The sequence below is a fragment of the Trifolium pratense genome, linkage group LG7 (genome assembly GCF_020283565.1).
Source record: "Trifolium pratense cultivar HEN17-A07 linkage group LG7, ARS_RC_1.1, whole genome shotgun sequence".
NCBI classification, from domain to species: domain Eukaryota; kingdom Viridiplantae; phylum Streptophyta; class Magnoliopsida; order Fabales; family Fabaceae; genus Trifolium; species Trifolium pratense.
The window spans coordinates 55,569,934-55,593,525 of NC_060065.1; the positions used below are offsets into that span (position 1 = coordinate 55,569,934).

The 23,592-nt window shown below is 32.7% G+C and overlaps 3 protein-coding genes across 4 annotated transcripts; 1 reads left to right on the forward strand and 2 right to left on the reverse strand.

Moving 5' to 3' along the window:
* The first annotated feature begins 3,549 nt into the window (after window positions 1-3,549).
* On the forward strand, window positions 3,550-5,899 carry LOC123894033 (zinc finger A20 and AN1 domain-containing stress-associated protein 8-like). The gene is made up of 2 exons (XM_045943902.1): window positions 3,550-3,703; window positions 4,989-5,899. The coding sequence occupies exon 2, from the start codon at window positions 5,004-5,006 to the stop codon at window positions 5,520-5,522; it is 519 nt and encodes a 172-aa protein (XP_045799858.1). The 5' UTR covers window positions 3,550-3,703; window positions 4,989-5,003; the 3' UTR covers window positions 5,523-5,899.
* Window positions 5,900-7,725: 1,826 nt separating this feature from the next.
* Window positions 7,726-8,883, reverse strand: LOC123894034 (PRELI domain containing protein 3B-like). The gene is made up of 2 exons (XM_045943903.1): window positions 8,756-8,883; window positions 7,726-8,573 (listed from the first exon to the last, which is right to left on the reverse strand). The coding sequence occupies exon 2, from the start codon at window positions 8,552-8,554 to the stop codon at window positions 8,003-8,005; it is 552 nt and encodes a 183-aa protein (XP_045799859.1). The 5' UTR covers window positions 8,555-8,573; window positions 8,756-8,883; the 3' UTR covers window positions 7,726-8,002.
* Window positions 8,884-9,846: 963 nt separating this feature from the next.
* On the reverse strand, window positions 9,847-13,094 carry LOC123894035 (AP2-like ethylene-responsive transcription factor PLT1). 2 transcript variants are annotated; one of them, XM_045943904.1, is made up of 10 exons: window positions 12,968-13,094; window positions 12,693-12,887; window positions 12,058-12,448; window positions 11,743-11,825; window positions 11,573-11,581; window positions 11,359-11,447; window positions 11,192-11,265; window positions 11,018-11,068; window positions 10,830-10,906; window positions 9,847-10,735 (listed from the first exon to the last, which is right to left on the reverse strand). In XM_045943904.1, exons 2-10 carry the CDS (start codon window positions 12,853-12,855, stop codon window positions 10,068-10,070), a joined length of 1,605 nt encoding a protein of 534 aa, XP_045799860.1. In that variant the 5' UTR covers window positions 12,856-12,887; window positions 12,968-13,094; the 3' UTR covers window positions 9,847-10,067. The 2 variants fall into 2 exon arrangements, with proteins under 2 accessions (XP_045799860.1, XP_045799861.1); XM_045943905.1 differs by having other exon boundaries at window positions 12,693-12,881; window positions 12,968-13,090.
* Between the last annotated feature and the right edge of the window lie 10,498 nt (window positions 13,095-23,592).

Genomic DNA, 23,592 nt, shown 5'->3' on the forward strand with positions numbered 1-23,592 from the left:
TAGAAATATCTCATTTTCAAAATAGAAATCTGTTAATCAAGTCATTGAGTTATAGTGTTCGTTATATCGTATCCACAGGGACTAGTGCGATATCAATTGTAAATATATAAATTCCATGATTTTAAGTGCGGGTTTGTTTCGATTTGGTTTTGTAACGTAAAATCGTGATATAAAAGTGCGTAATAAACTTTGGATATAAAAGCTTGTTGGGATTGGATTTTTATCAAATCATTCACATGTATCCATTAACTATCGATATATATATTTCGTTTACCAATCTATATCGTCACGTATTACTCGTCGATCATATCCGTGTCCGGAATATGTCTTGACGTCTATTGAATCTATTAATTTTCCGATATCTCGAATCATTAATCGATTAAATAGCATTAAGCTTTAATACTTTAGGTGACTATTAAATCCCAAAATCTATGTCTAAACTTTGAAATCTAACAAGTGATTATCCTAAATCTTTGATTCAAATAACATATGTCTATATCATTTAAATCCTTTGAGATAAGCATGAAAACAAAGATATCACTAATATTGATTGATAAATAAAACTCATATAGCAAAGTTAAACTAGATTCATGATCATAATTTAATTACATCCAACCCCAACAAAAGAGATTTAGCTATGAATAGCCATGATAAACTTACAAAAGAGTGAAGATGAGAAGGATTGAAAAACCATAAGGCTTGATTTCTCAAGTTGTGTGGAATCCACCTTCAAAACCTTACTAAACAGGATCTATCTATGAAAATCGTATTTTTCTATCTGATACTAGCTAACTATATATTTTACAAAATGATCTAAAATGCTATTTATAGACTTCTGAAATGGGCCAGTTCGCTAAGCGAATCCTTGTTCGCTAAGCGAAGAAGTTGCTTAGTTGAAGAGGTTTGCTGACACGTGTATTTAGCTGTGACTCATCCTTTGCTCGCTAGGTGTTCGCTGCAGCGAGCTTATTCGCTGCATGCTCGCTGGTGCTTCGCCAAGTACCCTGGACTCCCTGCCTTTGTTCGCTGAGGCCTCGCTGTAGCGAGCTTGTTCGCTGCAGGTTCGCTGCAGGTTCGCTGGGTGTTCGCCAAGTACCCTGAACTCCCTGCCTTTGTTCGCTGCATGCTCGCCGATGCTTCGCTGCAGCGAATGCTTCAGAATTTTGTTTCTTTTCTTAGTATCAGCATGAACCTAACAAAATGGTTGGATTTGATAATTCTTGCACAATTTCTTAGTACACACTATATTTACATCAAAAGTGATTTATATTCCAAGGATTTGTTATCAAAATTCATTCAATAAGTGCTTTTTAAACATGTATTTTAACCAATATTTAGCACTTATCAGTGGTCAATGAGCTCCACTAAAACATAAATCGTGAGAATAATTTTTTGCTAAATTTTACTTATAGCGTGATCGAATTTTGAAATATTAGAGTATCATTTTTCTGAGAATCAAAGGGTTAGTGCAAAAAAGAAAAATTATTTTAGTGAATTTGAATTTTAAATAAACCATTATTGATCATATTGTATTCGCTTTTTAATCGAGAGAAATGCTTAATATCACAAAAAATTAGTTCACAAATATATCACGACAAGACTTATTATCTCGGTTTCTTTCATGCTTATTTCATCATTTAGTCCAACAACATCTATTCTCTCTAAAACTTGATATTGTTTCTTCTTCCAAACTTCTCTCTCAAAGTTTTGGCCTGTCTTATTTCTCTCTTCCATAATTTCTCTCTCAAACTCTTGTACACAATTTAGGTATCTCTCTATTACCTTCTGAGACCTTAGTTCTAAAAAATTTAGCATATTCTCGGTTACCTTCACACACAAGTGTTATAGTTTTTTTTATAAGCAATGTTGTTAGTATAATAATGTTATTGTAATTTTTTCTCCTTTACCAATACTTGAATCTTGAATCTCCTGCTTCTTAACTCTTAGCTCAACTGGCTTAAGCAGGTGAGCTACCTATCTCATCCACACAAGTGTTATAGTTGAATTGGCAACTTCCATACGTCCACATGTTTTATTTATTAACTCTAACACAATCATGGTCTTTGTGAGACGCTTTAGTAGGGATGACAGAAAAACCCAAATTCGTGAGACCCACCCGAACCCAAACCCAAGTCAACGGGCGAAACCCGAATTGACTGGGTTTGGGTTTGGGTGACACCCGAAAATATGGGTGTGGGTTTGATATCACTCAAACCCACACCCGAAACCCATACACCCACCCGAAACATGTTAAAATTACCTAAATACCCCCACATATATATATAAGTGTAAAAGTAAAATTAGGTTTTTCACAAACCACAAACCAAAATTGTGTTTGAATTTTGCTTGAAAGTTGGAAGAACTTAATTTTGGTTTAGTTGTAATTTAATTTTTTGAAAGACTATTTTGTAATTTTAAATTCCCTTGTAATTTTAAACCTATATTTTTGCTAAGTGATTGATAATATGTTTAAATTCCATTGTTTTTGCTTAAATTTACCTTGTTTTGCTTAAATTTGCAAAGTAGTACAAAATGCGTTGTGGGTTTGGGTTTGGGTGTAAAAAACCCGAACCCAATGGGTGTGGGCGTGGGTGTGGTTTTGCCACCCGAACAGATTTGGGTTTGGGTTTGGGTTTGGGTGTTGATTTCGGGTATGGGTTTGGTATCACTCAAACCCGCACCCGTGGGCGCCCGTTGCCATCACTACGCTTTAGACTTGAAAAAGTTTTCAGCTTGCTTGAATTCGACTATATGAACATTGACTAAACTTAATTTAATGGTTGACTATTTTCAACCAACAAATTAAATTAACCGTAGATGTAAACAAAATGTCATATGTATAATTTTTTTAAATAAAGTTGTTAAAACGACTAAGATTGCAGACATAATATAACATAAATTACAAAACAAGGAGAGAAAAAAAAAACTTAAAACCTATTCAATGAGATTGGACTCTTACCGTCAATATTTTCATGTATTCACATATCAATACTTGTGGTCGTTAAGTCGATATCGAATAATTTAAATTTTAACTTTTTAAAATAGAAAAAAATTGTATATTTTAAAATTTGGACCGCATCATATTAACAACTAAGAATCGTGGTCTTTATTCAACAGCCAAATTTAAGAAATCAACCGATTTTTTCTTTTAATCCTTTAGTTCAATAGAGGAAGTTTTATAATGTAAGATAAATAATCATTACTTACGTAAATAATTGTCGCCACCAAATTACTACAAACTTAATTTTGTTTATTTTTTTATTAAAAAAAAGTTACATGTGTTTTCGCATGATTAACCTTACCCATAACCAAAGCTTCATTTCATCCCATAGGAAAAAAATAAAAACCTTACCCCCTCACCAAATCTTCCACTTAATTTAATTTAACGTAACAAACACTCCATAAAATATTTAGGTGGACCATCATACCCATACCTTCCAAACATTTCTACCTGGCAAAACCGCCAACAGCATCACCAAAAAGGACAATATAGTAAATTCAACAATAAACCTCACCCCCAATAACCATTACCCACGTCGCCACCAATCACCACCAAAGAGCTTTCGTTGGCAAAACAAAGAGAAGAAAGAAAGTTTTCAAACACAAAAAAAAAATAGAAGAGAGAGAGAGAAAAAAAATCAACACTTACAACACTCATTTCAATTTCTTTCTCTCTCTTCTTCGATCCCAAATCTACCAAAAGGTTAGGGTTCCATTTCAAGAATTTCTCTATTTCTTCGGTTTTCTTTTTCTTGTAATTTTTATTAGCTTTATTTTTGTTGTTTTAATTGTTAATTTTCTTAATTGTTTGATTATTTAATTTAATCCTTTTTTTTTTTCTTTCAATTTGATCATTTTTCGATTCGATTGTGATCTTGTAGATCGACCTGAAGCTTTTGGTTTCTTCAATTAATTTTTACTTTTTTTTTCTGGCTACAAGGTTAGATATATTTTTGTACAGTTTTTATTTTTATTTTAAATTTTTGAGGATTTTTTTTTTTGAATAAATATTAGTTTTGAGGTTGAGGGGAAAATTAGAGATAATAATACATGCAGATTTATGTTGGGGTTAGTTAGCTTATTGATTTTGTTATAATTTATAAATTTAAGTTTTGAATTATGGTGATAATTAATAATTGAACGTTATAAGGATTTGTTATTATTTTTCTGTGTTTATGTTTAGAAGTTTTGATCAAACTTTTTTCTTTCATGTTAGTCAACTGGTAGATGACATGTTTTTTTATTTTACTTTTTTCAAATGATCTTGTTTTTAATGTTGTTTTGTTTTGGTTGGTATAATAAGGTTCTGACAGTTCTAACAATAATGATTTATTTTATATGATCTGAGAATGTTTGTGATTTAATGAATGAATCAAATAGGTGTATGAGTGCGACAAATATGAGAATATTTCGCCGATTTACATTATCATATAACATATCTTGAGCTTGTTTTCTATGTTCATCGATATGTTTTAAGCTGTGTGTGGGAGTTTTAAGACTGTTCTACTTTTAATGTATTGTGTTTTCATTCTTTTGAAAGCGTTGTTTGATGAATTTGATTCATTTAGCCAGCACCCGCTAAGCTTGTAAGGTTGAAATGTTTAATTGTGCACACTTTTTTTTTTATCATACCTCTGTATTCAACGTGAAAAAGTTTCATTCCTCTTTATTTTCGTGTGCTTTCAATAGAACCAGGAACTGGGTGTTATCTTTGTATATTAGTTTTTGCATATGCATGCTTAAAGAGATAATCAAGACACGATTTCTTTGTTCTTCCTTGTTTAAGAGCTCATGTATTGACCCAAGCTTCATTTGGTTTATTTACAATACTTATCTGGAAAGGATGCTCCTATTTGACGTTTATGCTAGTACATATATTAATTGGTTAATATGCATAATTTGATGTTGTGTATGCTCAGGACATTCATTATTAATATGGCAACCGGTTTATATTTAGATTGTTTAGTATTTGAATTTCTTTTGTGCAGGAAAATTGAAAAAAGATGGACCATGAACAGACTGGATGTGAAGCAGCCCCAGAAGGTCCTATGTTGTGCATCAACAACTGTGGATTTTTTGGAAGTGCAGCTACCAAGAACATGTGCTCTAAGTGCCACAAAGACATGATGCTGAAACAGGAGCAGGCCACTCTTGCAGCTTCTTCCATCGAGAACATTATGAATGGGTCATCAAGCAGCAGTGGAATTGAACCTGCTATTGCTGCCAATGTGGAGATCTCAGTTGATTCAGTGGAGCCCAAAACCATCTCTGCCCAACCGTTAGTTGCTTCCGGTTCAGAGGAGAGTGCGGAGAAGAAGCCCAAGGATGGTCCTAAACGGTGTACCAACTGTAATAAGCGGGTTGGTTTGACAGGATTTAATTGTCGGTGTGGTAACCTTTTCTGTTCTGTACATCGCTACTCAGACAAACATGATTGTCCATTTGATTATCGCACTGCTGGAAAGGATGCAATAGCAAAAGCAAACCCGGTTGTCAAGGCTGAGAAGCTTGACAAGATCTAGATTTGGTGTCGTAAAGTTTCATGTCTCCTGTTATGCTCAATATCATCATGAGATGATCCGAGTTTCCTGCATATTTTAATGGTGTTCTTATTATAATTTTATATGTGATGGGGGACTTGGAGTATTATCTCTGCAGTTTGAGAGATTGCATTTCATTTGATTGGCGAAAATATATGCCCGTGTTTTTAAGTCTTTAAATCTCTGCTAGTTTGGTGGAAGTTGGTGGTGTTAGCATTATATTTTCTGTTCCTTATCTATCTCTGTAATAGTACATGTCAAAATGGTATGTGCAATTGACAGTTGATTACAGAAGGATCCATAGACATGAGTAGATTGTATATTATTATGGTTTTTATGGCTATTATTGAATTTCTCTAGATAACAACATATTGGAATTGCCTGAGCTAACTAATTTTCACATATTAAACTGGGTTTATCTTCAAGAAATCAAAATGATAATTGGTAATATATTTTAATGCTTGTTTGGATAAGCGGTTAAAATTGACAATTACTCCATGTATGATTTTTCAATCTCACTGTTCATCGTGACATACACTTAAATATATTATGGTGACTGATTGTACTTGTATTGAGTAATGAAGTTATCGTTGTTGATTTCTAAAGCAAAATTGCGGAGGAAAGAAACACGCGCACATAAATTATATCAAGAATCAAATTGTTTTGGATACCAAATGCAATGAAATGGTACATCCTCTATGGCAAATATACTCCCTCTTCTACCCCCTTTTCCTTTCCCCAACCATCTCCTTTTCCCTTACTCATTTGTTTTCAAAGGCTCAAACGTTGACATTGTCGCCAATACGCAATGTAATGAAAAGATTAGTTCGATTCCTTTTATAACTAACCAATATTTACATTCGCCGATACAATGTTAGAGATAGAGTCAACCAAGTTCTGTCTATAATCACCGTTTCTTATTCTTTCCAATTTTGAATTTGACTCCCCTAATGAAAGGTTCCCATTTCACTTATTTTAGAAAAACAATGGAATACCCATATCATAATTAGAGAGTACGTTTCAAACTTGTTTTTTGGTTGACTTGCATATAAGGGTGGGCAAAAAAAATCCAAAAATCAAACCGGACCGCCAAACTAAATCGAACCAAACAAAAAAAACTGAACCATAACTAACGGTTTTAAAACTGAACTGAAACAGTTCGGTTCGGTTCATGATTATCAGTTTGGTTCAATTCAATTTGGTTTAATGGTTCAGTTATTTTTAGTGAAAAATTAGTTATGGTTTGGTTCAAAACCATAAAACCGAACCACTTTAACAGTTCGGTTCGGTTCAGTTCGAAAGACAAACAGTTCGGTTACTATGAATTTTGAAAACAGTTTGATTCAGTTCGGTTCGATTTTCTTCCAAAACCAAACCAATGCCCACCCCTACTTGCATACAATTGAAATTCGGAAAATACAACGAGGAGTTGAGCAATGAGAAAAGAACTGAGACAATAGTGTATGTGTGTGTGAGAGAGGGAGAGGGAGAGAGAGGGAGGGAGAGGGGGGGAGAGAGAGAGAGAGAGAGAGAGAGAGAGAGAGAGAGAGAGAGAGAGAGAGAGAGAGAGAGAGAGAGTACATCAAGATCTAACGGAGTTGCTCAATCTAATGGTAAATAAAAGTGGTGAATATACACAACCTCCACTACTATTACACTCTAGAATTGTCACACAACACAAGGTTATCTCACCTTCTTTATTTTAGAGGTTATTTCACTATTAAAATCTCATACAAATTGGCAAATGATTCAATCAAAATCTCACTATTCAAATTCCTTGATTCTGCATATGATTTGAAATTACGAAACTCATCCCGATAGTTGAAAAGCTACCACAATACAATGGAAGTTAATCTCTATCAAGGCAAAAATGGAAGATAAAGACTCTTTAAGCATCCATATGCAAAAGCTCACACACACAGAAAACTCCCAGCCATTCAGAAAATCCAGAAGATTCTTTACATTTGTTGAGTAAGTAAAGAGAAATGCAAAAGCTCTAAGTAATCAAAATCAGCTTACGCTACTGTAGAACCAAATACACACTTAGTAATCAACTATAACATCATTTCCACTCTTCACACTGTCAACATTGAGTATTGACATGGAAAACAAACCAACATCTATTGCCAAAATTATTAAAAACAGATAAACACAATTCTATTCCTTAGGAATACTTGATAAGCCATCACAAATAATCACTTATAATATAGCCTGTAATCATAATCAATGCTTCAAAAGATAAGTGCAAAACATGAACAAGAGAGTCATGTGACCTAGATCATAGAAACCACACAATCACACAAAGATCTTAACCATTAGATATAAAAATCAAACGGCTCGTAGTCTAACTAACTATCTTCACCAAATCAATTTAAAATACATCGCAAAATACGAGTCATCTGATCTTCTTATTGACCTTTGTGTCTGCAGAGAATCCAAATCCGAAGTTACATCGCAGAGAATCACAAAGAAAATGAGCTAGACTCAGCCTCAAGATATTTGCAAATTCTTTCCATAACATCTCTACTCTTAGCACTATTCTGAAGAAACCTATCAGCACATCGCTGCTCAACTTTCTCCGCCATAGAAGCCAACGCGGACAAAGGCTTAATCCGAATTCGAGTCTCCTGCTGACAAACAGTCCATCCATTGGGATTATCCGGATGAGGATCATACCTAGTATTCTCTTCCACTTCAATAAACTTCTCCATACTAATATTCCTATAACTAATCTGCATCGAACGCGATTTTGCATCTACAACAGTTGATTCAACACAATGACAAATATCCTCACCAATAATTCTTCTTACAAGCCACGGACATCGAACAGTTATCGCACGTGTTGCGTAAAGCTTCCCGGAGGAAGAATCAAGGCTTGTGTTCAATGTGTTTACATCTAGAATATGCGATAAAACTCGCTTGTTCTCTGCATCGGTGAATTTTCGCCATGATGCAGAGGTTACTCGTTCCCATGGATGATTATACACGTGTTCTTGTTTATATGCTTTCACCATTATGCTTCTAAATCGATTTCTAACAACAATGAAAAATTGATTTGATTAACCTAATGAGATATGATTGATGATTCAATTCAGAAAGTAAAAATATCAAAGGAATGGTTAATTAACAGTTTAAATCAAAGATTAGTGATGGATTAAATTGATGATTAGATCGGATCAAACAGAATAAATGGAGATTAAGGAATAAGAGCGTACCGAATGTGAGAGCGAAGACGGTGGAGCTGCTGGCCGGCTGGCCCTTCTAACTGTATCTCTCGCCGCCACTCAGATTTGCTAATGGTTTGTTTGGTTCTGACAAAGAAAAGTAACAAAAACGTGCAAGTAAAAAGCTAGGAAGCGCCGACACTTCTCAAACTAGGCTGTTCGTATTGGACACGTATTGATGTCAGTGTACGACACCGGCACCGACATTTATGATTATACTAATTATGTCATTTTTCCAAATTTTTATCGGTGTCAATGTATCAGTGTCCATATCGTATCCGGTGTCGCGGTGTCGTGTCCGTGTAAAAAGTGACAAATGAAATGTACCAAAATAAAATAAAAATAAATGACAAATGCATAATAATCGGAAATGGCTCTGGTGCAGTCACTTTTCCATGCAGTCGTTTTATAGCCGTCCGATCGTAATCGGACGGCTTAAATAAATGCAGTCAATAAATAAGTTTTTAAATTATAACCGTCTTGCGTCAAAAAAAAAAAAAATCATAACCGTCTGATCTTGATCAGACGGCTGTAGATGGCCTGAATGCATGACTGCACCAAAAAGGTGACTGCACGGAATCCGGGTCCATAATAATCATCTACTATCTCTTTTGACTTCTTTTTTGGGTGAATAATCTTGAACAGAATAAAAAAAATATTAAGGATTTAATTTGTATACAACAAAAATAAATTACTTTTTGGTCAAGAAATGAAAACAATTTTACACATGTATTCAATGTAATGTAACCATGACATGTTAATATTTGAAGAGATATTTTAGAAATAAATTTATAAATATGGTATTACTTGAATTAATCAGATGTTTGTGTAAAAATATTTTATACTATAGTATTTTTTTTTTATTACACAAAATTTGAATTGATGTGTTTTGTTTATTTTTGTTCACGAGACAAAACAATATAAACTCTAATCTAGTGGTAGTTTATTTACTACAAGAAGGGAAACCAAATTTGTTTTGGATCAATATCAATGTTACATTGTGTGGTTTGAAAGACTAATTGGAAAAATTGAATAATTGTCCCAACTCCTAATTCCTTTTTCTTGTAATTCAGTTGTGATAATGTAAATGTAGCATAACAAAAAATTAAATGAAAAGAACAAGAAATTAAATTGTATGGCAATTAGTTGCACCACATATTGGTTAGCTAGCTTATAGTTCCCTCATTTCCCTTTCCCCTCATAATAGAGAACACTCTAAACTCATCTTAAAGAGCATATTCAGTTAATAGTTAACAGAGACATTACAATATAAGTCAGAGTCAAAGTTCAAACTCAAAACTCTTTAATTAGTCAAATCATTCCACATTGTAAAAACACTGGCTGCACCAACATTTGAAGCATCGGCCGCTGACCAACCTCCATAACCTCCGGAAGCCATGTCATAATCAACCTTAACAAACCCAACCTCCTCCCCTCCACTTCCAACTACGTTAATATTATTCCCAATATACCCTCCTCCACCACCATTATTCTCCATGACACCCATATTCATCAAACCCTGCTGATTCTGAATATTGTAATTCCCATTATAATTATAAAATCCTCCACTTTGCTGTTGTTGATGCAACTGAAGCTGAGTTTGAATATAACTCTGCTGATTAAACGACGACGGATCTTGAATACTACTCTCATATAAAGGTTCAAATTGCATTAAAGGGTAACCTTGTAATTGCATCCTACTTGAACTTGAAGATCCTTCTCCTCCAATTCCTCCATATTGAAAAGTAGTACTAGAGCCTAATGCTATCATCTCTTGTTCTCTTTTTCTAGAACATTCTAGAGCTTGAGCTTCTTTTAACCGTTTTGCAGCACCTCCTCCTATTGGAAGAGTATTACTTTCAAGAATCGCTTTCACCTCGTAACGATTCATGTCGAAGTTTGTTACTGCGTTTAATCCTCTAAACTTTATTGCAGCTATGTCATAAGCTTCTGCAGCCTCTTCTTCGGTACCTATAAATTATAATTATAATTATAATTATTATTTCAAATTTTATTTGTTTGTGCATGCATGGAGGTTAAATAAGCATATTATTAATTTGCTTACCAAAAGTTCCTAAGTAAAGATCCTTATTTCCTGCTACTCTGCCAATTCTTGCTTGCCATCTTCCATGTTGGTGATGCCTAAAATCATGATGAATATATACTAAGAAATTAATAAAGAAAATTAAGAATTTAGTTTATAATAAACTAAAGCTTAATTTGATTAATTAGTAGTTGTATTTGATTTGGTACCTTGTGACTCCACGATACATTGATGCACCCCTTGAAAATCCACTGCTCTTTCTGCAATTTATCAAGAGATATTATTTTTTTTGAATCATTTTATCAAGAGATATTGATTAGATTAAACCACTTTATTTTTTATTTTTATCAAAATAATATAATAAATAAAATAAAAATGGTTACCTTCTTATGGCGGCAACAAATTCTTGTCTAGTCATGTGCTTCATATCTTCAACTTCCTTCTCATAGTTACTTATCTGAAAGACAATTAATTAATTAATTAATTAATTGAACCTGAATCAGGCAATATTAATGGCCTAATAATTAAGTAATTAACTGGATGAACTTACTGGAAAATTTGTAGTGGTGGATGTCCCCCAATACTTTAGTGCAGCTAAATCATAAGCCCTTGCAGCTTTCTCTTCTTTGTCATATCCACCTACCATAATATAATTTAGTACAAAGTTAAAACCATTAATATATCGAGGATTAACATTTTGCCAAAACCAGAACAAAATATTAAGAGGGAGATGGAAAATAATTTGAAACAAAGATCACACTTACCTAAATAGACTGATGATGAAAATAAGAAGCCAAAGCCAAGATGAGGAAAAATAAAAATGTGTTAGCCAATTTTTCAAAAAATAAAATAAAATTAATTCTTAAGAAAAATAATGAAAATTAAAGAAAAAAATCTTAATTAGTATAGTTATTAGTAATTGATTAATTATTACCTTGGCGACCTTTTCTTGATTGTCCTTCCCTTCTACATGTATTATCCCAAAGATGAGCTTCATACCTTCCGGTCCATCTATGTCTAAAAAGATTTTGATTTTGTTGCATAAAACAAAAATTAGAAAAAATCGCATCGATTTGTATGTCTTTTGAGATATGAATTACTATTAAACATTACTACCGCTAAATAATGGAACACAATAAATTATAAATTGTAACTAATTTAGATTCTTTTGACGAAAGAATCTGAGTTAGTTAAGATTTGTAATTTGAAATATTATAGAAACCAGACATGCAATATTATATTTTCAAACCTTGTTACGCCTCGATATATAGATGTTCTTTGGCCAAAGGTATCCAAAGCTCTTTTAGGTGTAGCAGCTGCTTCAACTGTACTGTTAGTGTCAACACTGGTTTCACATATGGAATCCTTAGTAGTAGTACCACTTCCCATTGATAATGTCAATGACTGCAAATTATTGTTACCATTTTCTTGATATTGATCATAACTGTTGCTAGAAGTTGTTATAACTGAGTTATTATGTATTGCTGGCATGAATAAGTAATTATTATCTGAAGAATGATCAAAGGCTGCAAGATCTGACTCATTTTCAGTATTGATCTTGCTGCTCACACCAAGAAAATCAGCAACCTTTGGAACTTCATTGCTGCTCTGACTATGACTAGTACTCAACAGGTTCCAATCTGTTTATTCATCAATAAAATAATCAACAAACATATATATATATTGAAAGCAGAATGTTAAAGAAGTCTCACATCGGATGTGAAATGACCTGAACATGTTATCAGATGCGAGATGGCCTGAGCATAATGTGTAGGCCATCTCTTCTCGCATATGTTCAGGTCATCGCGCATCTGATGTGAGACTTCTTTAAAACAGAAAGAGACAAACTTAGAAATGAAAGTGGAAACATTAATTAAATTATACCATGATTTTGGAAAGGGGTTTCCAACATGTTGTCATTGACTAATGTTCCAAGAGAAAAGTGATGATATTGAGATTGAGTTGGTTGAAGATGAGGTGGTAATGAAGAAGGATGAGTTGGAGAAAGTGGAAATGAAAGCCAGTTATTTGTGTTCATTGATCCCATATTCTTCAATACAAATTAACCACAACCTGCATCTAAATATAGAAGAATGAGAAGAAGAGATACAAAATATTTGAAAATGGAATAGAAATGAAAAGAGTGATATAAGGTTTACTTGGGGTGCTGCTGGCTAGGGTTTAAAACTCTTGGTAAGTAGCTAGCTCAAGATATATAAAAGGGGTTGGGAAGAAGAGAGGCTGAAAAAGAAATTTTTTGATGAAGGGACATAATATTTAAAGTGCACCCTACCTTGCTTCCTAATCCCTCTCTACTCCTAAATATAAGACAACGATAGATCAATAAAAATTAATTAATATATTTAGTCCAAAATGAAATTAAAAATTAAACAATGTAGTATTAAATAAAAGAGAAATGATATTTGAACATCAAAATTTTGATGTAAAAAGTAGTATTGTTAAATTTTGTGTGTGTATATATTCAAAATGTATGTAAAATGGATCTGGATTTGTTGTGGCAAGTTTGAGTGGTTAAGTCTCACATTGTTTAGAAAAGTGGAGGTTGAACACTTTATAAGTGAAAGGACTCATAAACCTAACACCTTAAGATTTTGAGTTAAAGTGTGGTGTCCAACTCACTTGTGAAGTTGTTCTTGAGCCCAATGTGGATGATTCCCCGGCGACAAAGGTGGTCAGGCGGCGAGTCCCGTGGAGCAGTGTGGCTTACGACGGTACAAGTGTAGGATGAAGAAAGCTTCCGCTTGAGGGGGAGCATATCCTAGAGTGGATGGACTCACACTTGAGGGGGAGATTGTTGTGGCAAGTGTGAGTGGTTAAATCCCACATTGCTTAGAAAAGTGGAGGTTGAACACTTTATAAGTGAAAGGACTCATAAACCTGACACCTTAAGGTTTTGGGATAAAGTGTGGTGTCCAACTCACTTGTGAAGTTGTTCTTGAGCCCAATGTGGATCATCCCCCGACTGCCCCCTCGTGATGATCCAACAAGATTCTCTCCTGTCTTTCCTCTCATGTTTCTTGTCTGCATGATCTAAACCGTCCATCTATTCATGTTGTTGACTACTATAATAAATTTAAATCAATGACCGGAATTTGCATAGGACCATCTAATGGCCGAAAAAAACCCGATTTCATGTAAAAGATAAAAGGTAAAAAATAATTTTTTTTTGAAGCAAAACGCACATAATATTACATACGGTATCAATATTTGAGAAATATGTTTAACATTAAAATGAGCTGTGTCTTCCTCATCTCACCCTATGGTGAAGGTTTAGTTTTATAATTATATTAGAGCATGACCCAATTTTCTAATAGTTTCCAACACAAAGAAAACAAAGATATAATCTGCCTACAATGATTCTTAAAATAATGTATTTGTCTAAGATGAAGACACGAGGGTTATTCTAAAACTATGACTTTCAACTCTTTAAGAAAGACAAAGCTAGCATTCCAAATGGAAAAATCCAATCTAAGCCTATAGTATACTTTTTCTCTGTCGACCCACTTGGGTTATTGGAACTCTCTTCCTCGTTATGGAAAATTTCTCATCCCACCTACCTATTTTCTCACACACTCCTTGTTTTTGCTCTTGGTCAAAAAATTCGGAACGCGTTTTCCGAATTTTTTTTGCCTTTAAAAACAACTTCGGAATGTATTTTCCGAAATTTATCTAAATTTGAACTAAAAAAATTCGGAAAACGCGTTCCGAATTTTTTGACCAAGGGCAAAAATGGAATGTCCGGGGAGTGTGTGAGAAAGTGGGTAGGTGAGATGAGAAATTTTCCTCGTTATGTGAAATTAATGACTGCTTAAAGCCCAGCATTACCACACTCTCTAAATCAAAGACTCTAATTGTAAAGTTAATTAATTACACTACCGACCCATTGGTAAATCTCTCATAATAGTATTATTACACATGACATGTTTTAGTATTGGACAACGTATTGTTAAATCTTGTCCTTTAAAATTTTCAACGAAATTCTATTTCTTTTTATTTAATGACAAATATATACGTGTGTATATGTATACATATACTCGTATAAGATAATCAAAAGATTACAAAGAGTATTTGAATCTAAATAACAAAGGAAGATAAAGAACAAAAAGGAAAACTACATCTAAGGGAGAGTATGGGGAAAAACATCAATAGGTCATTGGACATCAGACAAACCTCTCAATTAATCAGAACACGACGACTTGAAACACGTTAGAAATGGAAATAGAAAACAGTCAAACAAGGAACATGATCACCTCCCGTGACATTTTTACGGGAGGGGTCCTACAGTGGATTGATCTACTATATATTCATTCTTTTATTAAAATTACAAATGATAAATAAAAAATAAAGGGTTGAGATTTCACTAGACCAAAATGTCATGAGAGAGTATGCAAGTCTGTCAAACAACCAATCAAAATGTGAACCGCTTTGGCCTAGTCTCCTTCACAAACCCTCTCGGCCCCAACACATAACATATTCAACCTCGGAAAATACGCGAAGGTACAATTGCAATACCAATCCCCCCCCCCCCCCCCCACCCCAATGATTTCCGTAAAACAGGGAGCTCACACTTTGACCTGCCACTAACAACATTACATATCAACATTCTTGTATTTCGTTAGTCGCATGATTCGTATCAATTAGCACCGCTCTTCTACCTCTCACTTATAGTAATTACAAGAATGTAGGTCTTACTTAAAAACTATTTTCATGAGTAGAATTTTACCTCAAACGACAAATTGCTCAACTATCACATTCTCCTAAAAAACATTAAATCATTAAAAAACTTTCAAATAGACCATACAACTCAATGACAAACGAAAATCAAACATAAACCTTAGCCCAATCCCCGACTGCATGAGAATATTATCTTTGCTAGTTTGGTCATTCTCTCACAAGATTTTCTTGCCATTCCCACAAGTAACTTACCATTTGATAAAAACAAATAAATTATACTAATGTGATAATTTTAATTTCCAGTTGCCAAATTTAAGAAAAACCTTAAATTGGTATACAATACATACATTTCCTATAGGGAACCCAATTTGTGGATCCCCTAGCCTTGCATGTGTTAAAGATGCATGTGTACGGATATGAAATATTATATGAGAAAAATCCTACTTGTTAAATATTAACACTAAAAGAAAAGAGTAAGAATTACTCCTTTTCAAAATATAACACCAAGCTGTGTTCCATATTACTCCAAGTAATATTAATTAATTAACATGATTCAATTGAATGGTAATTTAAAGGATTTCGTTTGTTCCCCCAAGTAGAAATCTGTTGACCAAATACTCGGTTTCTGTTCTAGTCAAAAGGCCACTAGCTAGTTTGAAATAATTAAGTACTCATAAATTAAAAATATTACTAATAATAAAGCATGACTCGTCAGGTTCATGTCTCATACACACTTTAGAACTTAGGACTAAAACTTGTAATATATCATATGATGATATGATATGCTTTGTTTGAGGTTGAATCTATGAATGTTGGATAGTTAGGAGGAGTTTGGGAGAAATACTGGTCTGTTAAAAAGTTTTATATCAGTTGCGAGATGACCGTGTTTATAAATAAGGGCAATCATCATCCTAAAGTCATTTTGTAGGGTTGGATTTTGCTCAATACTCTAAGATCAAATATTCCAAAACCACACCAGAGAGACGTAACGTCTCCACCTAAAATCTCTCACACTTGAAACCCAATAATCTTTTATAAGTGTTAATTAATTTCCACATCCTATAATTGATCCAATACCAGAATCCACTCCTGCTTTCCCACCAAGCCGAACCACGACTCCGATATCACTTGTTAGGGAGTCCGAAGGAGCTCGGTAGAAACATTGGGTCAAATGCTCCAAGACCACAAGAAAAAGAGACATCACATCTCCATCCAAAACCTTAAGACATTAAATTTTCAACATTCTTCAAATTCATAATTTATCTAAAATTTAACTACTTACACTTAAAATCCAAGAATAGGCCCAAATCTAGGATGTAAAAATTTAAAGATCATGTTAACCATCATATGCATATCTAGTACTTAATTTGCAAGCTCTAATTAAGATTTCTGACCAAGTGCATCTTCATCTATATATGTCCAATGAAATGATTACAGAACATGGCACGAAACTCGTATTTTATGGAATGTCTAAGCTTGGTTTATTAAGCTATTGCTCAATAATTTAAGGAATGTTCAAGTATAGTAGTAGATGTAGTGGGACAAGGCTTCAACCTAGGCTTGGATCCCGTAACATACCGCAATTGCAGCACAAATCCACTAAATGAAAAATGTGTCTTATATATGCACATAATATATGGGTTTTTTTGGGTACAATTATATATGTTTTTAATTGTTTAAAATAGCTTTTTTTTCTTATAGAAAATCATCTTCATTAATTTTTTTTAACTCCTTAATCAAGTTACCTATGAGACTATGCTTTAGCATGCATGTTAACACACAAAGATAGTTCTATCTATTTACCCTCTCATTGACATGAGAATTAATGGCTCACATTTATGTCATGGATGCAATCCTAGAATTTTAAAATATTTTACTGATCGATTCCGTTTGAATAGCATAACATGCAATTTTCTAAATTTATTTTCTAAATTTATACTCTTACCAGTTTGTCTGCAGAGAAGCCAGTGAATCAATATTTATAGAAACTAGCTACAACAAAAGTTAAATCTGTCAGATACTATTCATTATTAAATCATCGCACGCTTTGGACCTAACCCAGCCAAAATAGTAACTCATCATTTTTATTTTTTTTATATAAGCAAAAAGATTTTATTAATAGAAGTATAGTACAAAGGATACTCCAACCTATATACAACGGAAGCGGTCCAAGCTCAGCATCATTGCAGGAATAACTACTCACCTTCTATGAAGATTTCTGGTGTTTCGCTAAATCATTTGCTCAAAAACCGAACATAAAAAAGACAAAACCAATCAAACAAAAACAACAAATTAATATCGATTCATAAAATAAAGGTATATATTGAACAAAGTGAAGACTGGTCTCACTTATTAATTCATGTTTATACCCAAGACACCTCCCTTTGGGCCTATAACGATTGAACATCTGGAGTGTGACCTAAGTAGTTCAAATGGTCCATTTTATTTTGAACATACTTTAATAGTATCTTAAATGTTATGTTTTACGAAACAAAATCACGAAATGAGAACTAAATTTATATTTTACTCTTTCAATCCTAAAATATAAGCAAAATCAAATTAATAAAAATTAGTGTATTTAATCTAAATTTTATATAAAATACATTAATTGTTGACACATTTTTATTTATAATTTAACTAGTACCTCATACAATATCAATAATAGAAATAAGTGAGTGGCATTGTCAGTATAAACACTAAACAATTAGAAATAACCTGACATTGTTGATAATGCACGTTTCCCGCCAAATTCTTTGACATAAACAAAACTCTAATTTGACCAAATTGCACCACAATAAGGGAGCAAAGTCCCACTTCTCTCGCTTAATTTGATTCCAACTTTTAACTTATCTACCTCTTCAAAATTACTACTAGACAAACATAAATTCCTACACAGTGAAAGGAAAACTAAAAATCACCATCAATCTAAATCTACACACAGAAGCAAATATTGATAATAGAACTATTTTTAGTATTATTATTACTACTATAGATATTAAACTCATTTGTTCATACCTAAGAATGGAGGAAAGGAAAATATAGAAATTAAAATGAATGAAACAAAAAGTGGAGGAAAACGGATAAGGAGAATGCTAACATGTGTCTCTAACAGTGTCGTCAAATTTGTAATTTCTTATTTGGAAAGCAGGTGCCTCTTATTTGCAGCCGATTCATACTTTCTTATTTGGAAAGCATGTGTTCCTTCGTGATGAGATTTGGAAAACATGGAAGTTGGAGTCTGATGTTTTTGCAACTAGGGTTTTGTATTTTATAATGATCTACAATATAAGTATGCGCACAAATTTAAATCCACAAACCTAATACTAGCTTACCTCAAAAAAAAAAAAAAACTAATACTAGCTCACCAGTTTTGTTTTTGCGTATGCTAGGCCTCTAGACGCGCATTTTTTTTAAGCTACAAGTTTAGCTTCTACTTTAAGCGCCAAAATGTCTTGTAATCGTGCGGTGGTGGTGGAAATAAGACAAATCAGACATATGATTATGATATATTGAAAATTTTTCAAAACACTAAATGATGAACTACACTTTTTAGAAACAATCCTCTTCATACTCACGACTGAAACATGACCTGGGATTAAGAATCTCTAAAAAAAATTCTACCACTAATTAGGCTCATATTTTTGTTGATGAGTTATGTTGAATAATGAACTTATAACACATAGAGTAACATGACAATCATTGTTGTTAAAATCGCGTGTTAACACATAAAATAGTGGCCATGAGCAATACACGTTTTTTGAGAAATATACATTTTTAGGGTACAATGTATCAAAGTTAAAATAAAATGTAAAAAATACAGTGTAAAGAAATAAAAGGTGTAAAGTGCCTAATAAACACAGGTGGTGTGAAAAGTCATATTACCTGTGAATGTGAAGGCCACCACGCTTTGGCAAAGCCCAGATCCTGCGAAGCTTGTGGGCCGCTTGAAATGTGCTGACCCATCTTAGTGGGTACCAAAAGAAAAATTAATTCTATTTCCCTCAAGTTTATTTTCTCACGCAAATATATACATAAAACTTTGGTAAACGTTTACCAAAAAAAAAATAATTAGTGTAAAATTTACATTAAAAAAAACTTCGGTAAAAAAGATTTCGGTAAACGTTTATCGAAATTTTTTGCACGTTTTTGCGTGAGAAGAGAAAATTCCGTACCAAAATTGTACATAGATTTTGTCCAAAAAGTTGTGATTAGTGGGCATAAAATAAACAAATTATAAGGAAAAAAACCAATGAAAAAATATATTGATGTTATATGTTACTGTATTAATTTGTTTTGACCGTTTACTTAATAATCAATTACTTGATGCATGAATCTTTCAAAAAAAAAAAAACAATTACTTGATGCATGAATAGGTTATGATATAGCAAGAGGTGAAGGCCATACGTATGCTATGCCTAGAAAAAGATTCAAGGGGAAAGTTTTACAAATCACAAAATAATATCAAGGGAGGGACAAGAATCCATCTAACACTAATATGATGGTTGGTATGTGATCATCTGCATTGCTCACATTAAAAAAAAAACTTTAGGATCTGAAAATATTTTACGGTAAAATTTACATTACCAAAAGATATCTCTCGATAAGATAATACTACCGAGTAACATCTCTCAATAGATGGGGTGACAAGGAAGAATTATTACCAACTTAGGAGGGGCGAAGAGTAATAATCCAATAAAATATAGTAGTTTTTAAGAAATATATTTTTAAACAATCTTGGGCCTGCCCATTTACACAGTCCTATACCCTGACTATGAAAATTGCTCTTTATGTCCCCATATTGCCCCTAAACCCTCCAAAAATATCGCTAAATTTGGTCCCGGTTTGCTTCGGATTAATTGTACAATCCAAAATTACCGTATATTTTGGAATATAAATTCCGAACTTGCTAAGTTTCGGATCCTACATTCCAAAATGCATGCATATAGACAGATATAGTGCAAACTAGAATAGCAGTGTTCAATTACGTTTTTTGAAGTTCAAACTCAAAGTTGGGGTTGTTAAGTTTATTCCCCACCATCAAAATGTAATGCAATTAATTCCTTCTTTTCATCCTCGTCAAATATTTCACATTGAACACAAATCACTTTAGCCTCACTCCCAATACCTAATCTAAATTGATCCATCAATTTTATCAATCCAACTTCGACACAACTAGTGTTTATCCATACAAATACATAAAAATGCATAACATATATACATGAACAACAACAACAAAAATGCAAGAAATTGATACACTAGTCAATTTCAGAAGTTATCTTCCAAAATCATCCGTATTCGGATTGTAACTTTCGAAATCCAAAAAAAAATCAAAAAATAAAACATTTCCCTTGGTTGAGTCATTTCGAAAGATAACTTCGGTAATGCTCTGTTTTCGTATTGTAAAATCTGAAATTATTTGAGGGACAATTTCAACACTTTGAAGGGCCTAAGAGAAATGAGGGAGCCTAAAGAACAATTTTCTTAACCTATTGTGCAGCGAAACATTCATGTAGAAAGCAACAAGTTCCCTACCCTATGAAAAGTGGATTACCCGTTTCTCCTTTACTTCCACTCCACGTCCATGGGCCATGACTAGCTTTGGAGGAAAACTTACTCTTATTTCAAGAAAAATAATATTATTGTCCAATAATTTTTTATTACGCACCTTACCCCATATGGCAATATTCTTTTCAACACAATATATAGTGATGATTTAGTCAAAATAAAATAAAAATAGTGATGATAGCATAATTGAAATTCGTTTACCACATCAATGTTCACAAGTCAAATATTAATAGCAAGAAATAGTAAAATAAAGCCCGTATATGATGAATGATAGAGTAGGGAAAGTAAACCTTACAGTTCCACCATTTTGTAGTGGTGAATGCATTTGCAAATGGAAGCACAAATTAAAGCGGGTGCAACGGGTTGTGTAATTATGCATTGTGCATCATGATTCATGACAATGCAACTCGGAGACTACTGTTTGACCTAACTTTTTTTTCCTCTTCTTTTGAGCTCATGCAAACAGTTTATGTAATTTTTATTTATTATTATAAGTTTTTCAAGGTAGTTTATGATAAAATAGCTTATAAAAATACAATTTTGACTAGTATGAACTTATAAAATAACATAAAACCTAATTTATATTGTATAAGTTGTTTGCATAAGCTCAAAAGAAAATGAAAGAAAGCTAGGTCAAACGGTACCTAACACGTGGATGCAACCATAATATATAAAATTAAATCAAAGATCATGATATAACAGATGTCTTGAGATATCTAATTAAGTAAATAAAAAATACTACGTCCTTAATTATAAGATCATGTTTGACAAAAATATACTATTTATTTACCTTCTTTTGACCGTATTTTTCTTATAATATATAAATGTACAGTATTAACATATAAGATATTGTTCAATTTGTTTTTATGTATGTTAAAATATTAAATTTTTATAATTTTTACTAATAGATAATTAAAGATATTAGTGATTAAAATTGTGCATTGGCATACGTGCAGTGGTCAAACAAGGTCTTATAATTAGGGACGGAGGTAGTAATAAATTTTGTAGTGAAAAGAGTTTTTTGTTTTTAAATAGATTATACATTTTTTATTTTTTAACTAGTGTCTCAGAAACATTAATTAATATTTTTAAAAAAATCAATTATATGGTGTCTAAAATTCGGTAACTACAAATTTTCAATCCCAAAAAACCTTAGATATAGGCGGATGTGTTGTCCAACATTTTTTCTATTACCCGTCTCTGGTCTACTTGACTATTTAATTTGGTTTGAATGTCAATTTTAGCATCAAGTGATTCAAGTTCCCTCAAATCGCACTTGCATGTTCAAACCGTGACTATTCCTACCAAATTTAACGTCAATCACCACCAAACTAACTAACTATCAATGAGATAGATACAATATTATATAAAATCATTCGTGTACAATGTGAAGGCGTATATATCTTAATTCGTAGACTTTAATTAATGTCCTCAGAAATTCAGAAAGCATCTAGCCATGCATGCATATATGAGAGGTTGCGATAATCTACTTTGGAATCATATCTAACTATATCTCATATACAAGAGAATATTAAAGATTATAAGTACTATATCTTAATTAACATAGTCAAAATTAAGTAATAAGAATTTAGCCTCCAAACCAACTAAAGATTGAAGTATTAATTCCTTTCTCTACTAGTCGGTAGGTAAATGTTATCAAGGATTTTGATCATGGAAGATCACCTAACTTGTACACAGATCACGATTCCACATTATATATTTTATAATTTTTTTGTGAATTGTAAAAAGTATTTAAATGAATTAAAATCACCTAGCTTGTTTTATATCTTTCTCTCCTCAAATTCACAGTTTCAAGTATTAGAATATTTACAAATCAAAAGCTAATTTGTTGTTAGTGTTAAAGGAAGCATAATCATCGTGTCCACCACTTGTCTACTCTAAGATCTAATTTAAATAACTATAGACTTTATTAATTCTAATTTATATTACCTCAACATCTTTTGTGTTTTGCATAAAGCCCGCACTTTTGACAATGAAGCCATTACTAATTAAGCATCCACCTATAGTAAATCATTAACATGGCAATGGCTTTATCTAGATTGATTAATTAATTGGTCATTGTTTTAGTGTTTAGCAAAGGGGTTTTTGAGGTTTAGATGGGATTAATTTAATTTTCAGTTGAAAAGTCATCTAATATTTAATTCAAATATTAAAATAACAAGATGATGTTGTTTAGTCATTGGTATATGAGATCATCTACATAATATGTACTATTAGCCTAAGAGCAATCAAATAAGTGTGAGTTGAACAAACATTTATTCAATACTTTAAAATAATCTCACATATATATACACGGAGTATTGCTCAACACTTAATTTTTCATCGAATTTAGGACTTTTGCTCACACTTGTCACGATAATTTTTCTCTCTTGTGTGTGGCCATCAATTTATTATATGCTCCACTTCAAACAGAAGCTTTTTTAATCACCATACACTTATATTGTAGTTGTCGCTGCATTCAACATGACACGTGATATGACCATCATTATTAGGAAAATTTTCG

Coding starts and splice junctions, on each gene's coding strand:
- LOC123894033 (XM_045943902.1), top strand. CDS start 5,004: ATGGACCATGAACAGACTGGATGTGAAGCAGCCCCAGAAGGTCCTATG.
- LOC123894035 (XM_045943904.1), bottom strand. CDS start 12,855: ATGGGATCAATGAACACAAATAACTGGCTTTCATTTCCACTTTCTCCA. Junction 11,826..12,057: donor ATATATCGAGGCGTAACAAG/GTTTGAAAATAT, acceptor AAATCTTTTTAG/ACATAGATGGACCGGAAGGT. Junction 11,069..11,191: donor TTTGTTGCCGCCATAAGAAG/GTAACCATTTTT, acceptor GATAAATTGCAG/AAAGAGCAGTGGATTTTCAA.
- LOC123894034 (XM_045943903.1), bottom strand. CDS start 8,554: ATGGTGAAAGCATATAAACAAGAACACGTGTATAATCATCCATGGGAA.